This window comes from Penaeus vannamei, chromosome 13, assembly GCF_042767895.1.
Source record: "Penaeus vannamei isolate JL-2024 chromosome 13, ASM4276789v1, whole genome shotgun sequence".
Classification (NCBI taxonomy): Eukaryota; Metazoa; Arthropoda; class Malacostraca; order Decapoda; family Penaeidae; genus Penaeus; species Penaeus vannamei.
This window is the reverse complement of record NC_091561.1, coordinates 43,799,265-43,804,264: the sequence shown is the minus strand read 5'-3', so window position 1 is coordinate 43,804,264 and position 5,000 is coordinate 43,799,265. Positions and strand designations below refer to the sequence as shown.

Sequence of the window (5,000 nt, the reverse complement as noted above, 5' to 3'; positions counted from 1 at the left end):
GGTACGGCTGGTCGACCCGAATCGCCACCTCGCTGCTGTCCCAGTACAAGTTGAGGATCGAGGCCGTGCACTTGACCACCACCGACCCACGGCGAAGGAGACGCGGCCAGAGGGTGAACCTGAGACCCAGCACCGCCGTCTGGAGTCCCGGTGGGTGGTGGTGGTGGTGGTGGTGGGAGGAGGGGGCGGGGTCCTCTGCGATGGCGTTTTGGGGGACTAGCCAGGAGGGGTCGGCCTGGGGGAGGGGGAGAGAGGGAGAAGGGGGGGTTAGAATGGTGGGGGTGGGGTGGGGTGGGGGATTTCGAGGTCTTGGTTGTGGTAGTGGGTTGTTGGTTTATTTATCTATTACTGTTATTATGATCATTAGTAGTAGTAATATATCTATTATCACTTCTATCATCATTATCACTATTATTATTATTACTATTGTCATTATCACTATTATTATCATCACCATTATCATTATCATTATCATGTTTGGAGATTTTAATCCACAATTCCTTACTATCTACCGCTCTCTTTAATTCCAAAATTCTCTATTATCTATCGCTCCCTTTAATTCCACAATTCTACTATCTATCGCTCTCTACAATTCCAGAATTCCTTACCTTCTATCACTATCTACCAACTACCCCTATCTATCGCCCCCTTTCAATCCACAATGCCCCACCATCTACCCCTATCTATCGCTCTCCTTAATTCCATAATTCCTTACTTTCTATCACTATCTACCCCTATCTATTTCCCTCTTTCAATCCACAATGCCCCACCATCTTCCCCTATCTATCGCTCTCTTTCAATCCACAATTCCCCACCATCTACCCCTATCTATCGCTCTCCTTAATTCCATAATTCCTTACTCTCTATCCCTATCTACTATCTACCCCTATCTATCGCTCTCCTTAATTCCACAATTCCTTACCATCTATCCTTATCTACTATCTACCCCTATCTATCGCCCTCTTTCAATCCACAATTCCCCACCATCTACCCCTATCTATCGCCCTCCTTACCTGTTCCCCGTTGACGTAGAAGGTGAGCTCGGCAGGAGGCTGCGACCGGGGCGAGGAGCAGTTCAGAAACACGTCCTCCTCCAGCTGATACGTGTCCTGTGGAACGCTGATCCTCGGCTTCTCGTCGGGGAGGTCTGGAGGACGAGGGAGATAAGAGAGGGGTGATAAAGAGGAATAAGGGAGGGGTGATAAAGAGGAATAAGAGAGGGGTGATAAAGAGGAATAAGAGAGAGGGGGTAATGAAAGAGAGGTGATAAAGAGGAATAAGGGAGAGGGGGTAATGAAAGAGAGGTGATAAAAAGGAATAAGAGAGGGGGGATGAAGAGGAATAAAAGAGAGGTGATAAAAGAGGAATAAGAGAGGGGTCATAAAGAGGACTTAGGAGAGAGAGAGAGAGAGAGAGAGAGAGAGAGAGAGAGAGAGAGAGAGAGAGAGAGAGAGAGAGAGAGAGAGAGAGAGAGAGAGAGAGAGAGAATGTGTGTGTGTGTGTGTGTGTGTGTGTGTGTGTGTGTGTGTGTGTGTGTGTGTGTGTGTGTGTGTGTGTGTGTGTGTGTGTGTGTGTGTGTGTGTGTGTGTGTGCGCACGAGCTCAAGATATAGACAGATAGATAGATAGAGAGATAGACAGATAGATAGAGAGAGAGAGAGAGAGAAAGAGAATATTTGAGATTGCATGCATGCACAGCCTAAATAGGATGGTCTTTTAATATGGTTTCTGCAATTCTAATGCAATCTCCTAAGAGAGGGTTTCCTAAATATAAACAGTATTTTTTATGCAGAATATCATAACCCTGAAATTTAAATTAGATTCGGACAGATTAAAACAATCCCAGCATTAATATTATACTACTCTATGCTCGGTTTTCTTAGAAAGCTGCGAGAGATTTTTAAAACAGAAAATAAAAATGTCTACCCTTAAAGACTTTTTAAAGAAAACGGGACGACACTTTTCACATACAAACACTACAAGAAATATTAATGATGATGCCAAGACTATTACTACTGTGAATAATGATAATGAGGATAATGATAGTAATAATAGCAATAATTATCATTACTATTATTATTATTACCATCATTACTACTACTACTATTATTATTATATTATTATTACCATCAATACCATTATTTTTTTATCATTATCGTTCTATCATCATCATAATAACAATACTATTCCTAATCCTACTACAACTAATAACAACAACAATAGTGCAGTAAGCTAATTAGGATTAGAGGAAGTAATGAAAATAAAAATAACAACAAAGCTACCGAGAGCCCAGAGAGAAAGGCTAGATCATTAGCAACTCGAGGTGTCATGGCGTCTGATTCTATTTTTGGAAAGAGAGAGAGAAAAAAAAAAAAATACAAAAGCACATGGGGGTTTATTTTGATGACGTCACAAAAGTTACGGATGCTTTGTGAATATGGTCGATCATTTTGGTCTCTTCGATTTTCAAAAAGGAAGGAAAATAATGACTTTAATGGTTATTTTTTTCGTTATTATCATCAAAACAAGGAAAATAATGACTTTAATGGTTATATTTTTTATTGAACAATCATCAAAACGGAAGCCATGACACCTCCTCGAGCTGCTACTGATCTCGCCCTTCCCAGAGCCCCGACGCAGGAGACCCAAGGACGGAGCGACTCACCCACGACGGTCATGTAGGCGACGTGGGACTCCGTGTGGAAGGACGGCGCCTCCGCGGACACCTCGCAGCGAAACACGCCCGCGGCCGCCAGCGTCACGGCCTGGATGCGGACGCGGCCCTTGTGCGAGGCGGAGGCGTCCACCCGCAGGGGCTCGCCGCGGATCTTGAAGGTCTTCACGGGCGGGTCCTCAGCGGGCGTCCAGCGGTAGAACTCGTCCAGGCCGAGGTACCACTTGAGTGCGTAGATGCTGTCGCCGTCGTCCGCCCACTCGCACTCCAGCCAGCCGCTCTCGCCCACGGCAAGGGGCGTCGACACGCCCACTTTGGTGATGTGCAGGCCGCCCACCACGTCTGGAGGGAGAGAGGAAATTGGTAATCAATCGTTCTATCTTTTAATAAGTTTGCTAAACAAACAAAAACAAAACAAAAAAATAAATGAAAATGAAAATAAAAAAGAATAATCAATCGTTCTATCTTTTGCTCCTCAAACAAAACAAAAATGAAACAAAAAAATAAATAAAAATAAAAATAAAAAAGAATAAAAGTAAACATGCATAAACAAAGCAACAGACAAAAAGTGAAAAAAAGAAAAAAAAAGAAAAAACGCAATAAGGAAAATCAAGAAAAGAAAACGTACCCCCCCATAAAAAAGAAAGAAAACGAAAAAACCTCCACAGAAAACGGGAAACCAGCGCCATTCCCGAGGAGTGACCCAAGGAAAACTTAAAAAAAAAAGAAGAGACGACCACCCGACCTTGGGACGCCCGCCCCACCTGTACACGCCCGCGAACGAGACTCTATCTGTCACCCATTCGCCCGAGAGACACCCGAGTCCAGGAAATCCTCTCGCAAACCACACATATCCTGCGTCCTTCTTCCCACATCCAGAAGGATTTTTGGCAAGTCGTGCGGAACTTTCCCCTCTCGCTGTTGTCGCTTCTACTGAATTCTTTTCTTCTTTGTCGTTTCTTTCTTTCGTTGTCTTTCTATTCCTTCTCTTCCTTATTATTATTTTTTCGTTGCATGTTGGTTTCTGGTTCTTTCAGATCTCCCCCTTTTCCTTTTCTTCCATTCCCTCTATACATCGTTCTATCTATATTTTACTCTTCCTCTCAACTTCACTTTCTCTTCTTTATCCCCTTCCTCTATCTTCCTCCCTCTTTCATCTCTTTTCCTCTCTCATTCCTGCTCTCTCTCTCTCTCACTCCCACCTTCCTCTCTCTCTCTCTCTCTCACTCTTCTCCCCTTCTTCCTCTTCCCACCCACTCTCTCTCCCTCCTTCCCTCTCCCCCTTCTTCCTCCTTCCTCCCTCCCTCCCCTCTCTCTCTCTGTCTTCCTCTTCCCCCTTCCTCCTCTGTCTCTCATTCTTCCCTTCTTCCTCTTCCTCCCCTCCTCTCTCTCTCTCTCTCTTTCACTTCTTCTCCTTCCTCCCCCCACTCTCTCTCTCTCTTTCACTCCCTCCTTCCTTCTCTCTCTCTTTCGTAGCTCCCCGCTTTCCTCCTGCTCTCTGTCTCTCTTTCACTCCCCCTTCCTCCCCCCACTCTCTCTCTCTCTCCCTCTCTTTCACTCTCCCCCTTCTTCTCTCTTCCTACCACTCCTCTCCTCTCCGCTCTCTTTCACTCCCTCCCCCCCCCCCCACTCTCTCTCTCTCCCTCCCTCCCCCTTCTTCCTCTCTCTCTCTCTCTCTCTTTCACCCCACCCCTTCTTCTTCTTCCTCCTCTCTCTCTTTCTCTTCCTCCCTCTCTCTTTCACTCCCACATTCACTCCCCCCCACTCTCTCTCTCTCTCTTTCACTCCCCCCTTCCCCCCCCTACTTTCTCTCTTTCACTTCCCCCTTCCTCCCCCCCCACTCTCTCTCTCCCTCTCATTCACTCTTTCCCTTCTTCCTCTTCCTCCCCTCTCTATCCTCTCTCTGCGCTCTCTTTCCACTCCCCTTCCTTCCTCCCCCCCCCCACTCTCTCTCTCTCCCCTCCCTCCCCCTTCCTCCTCTCTCTCTCTCTCTCTCTGCTCATTGACGTGGAAAGCAAGCTACTTTGACACCCACAGCTTAAAAGTCAGACAAGCCGCTGAAATACCCGACTCGCACGCACTCTCGATACCAGTATATATTACTTTTTTTCTTCTCTTTCTGTTTTTTCTCTTTCTGTTTTCCCGCCACCAACGCTGTCACTTGATTCTGTTTTTTTTTTTTTCTTATCCTTTTTTATCTGGCAGCAACGATTTTTTCTTTTCTTTTTTATCTGGCAACAGAGATTCTCTCTCTCTCGCTCTTTCATTCCACCCCTTCCTTCTCTCTCTCTCTCTCTTTCACTCCCCCCTTCTGCTGCTCTCTCTCT

At 45.6% G+C, this 5,000-nt stretch overlaps 1 protein-coding gene across 1 annotated transcript in view; it reads right to left on the bottom strand.

Annotated features, from left to right (window-relative positions):
- LOC138863822 (uncharacterized) overlaps positions 1-5,000 on the bottom strand; it is an 80,944-nt gene that overhangs the window by 1,575 nt on the left and 74,369 nt on the right. The window contains exons 2-4 of the mRNA XM_070129300.1: positions 2,665-3,015; positions 1,014-1,147; positions 1-235 (exon numbers count right to left, since the gene is read on the bottom strand). The exon at positions 1-235 is cut by the window's left edge and continues 60 nt beyond it. Coding sequence (XP_069985401.1) covers positions 1-235; positions 1,014-1,147; positions 2,665-3,015 — 720 coding nt within the window. The remainder of the gene's footprint in view (positions 236-1,013; positions 1,148-2,664; positions 3,016-5,000) is intronic.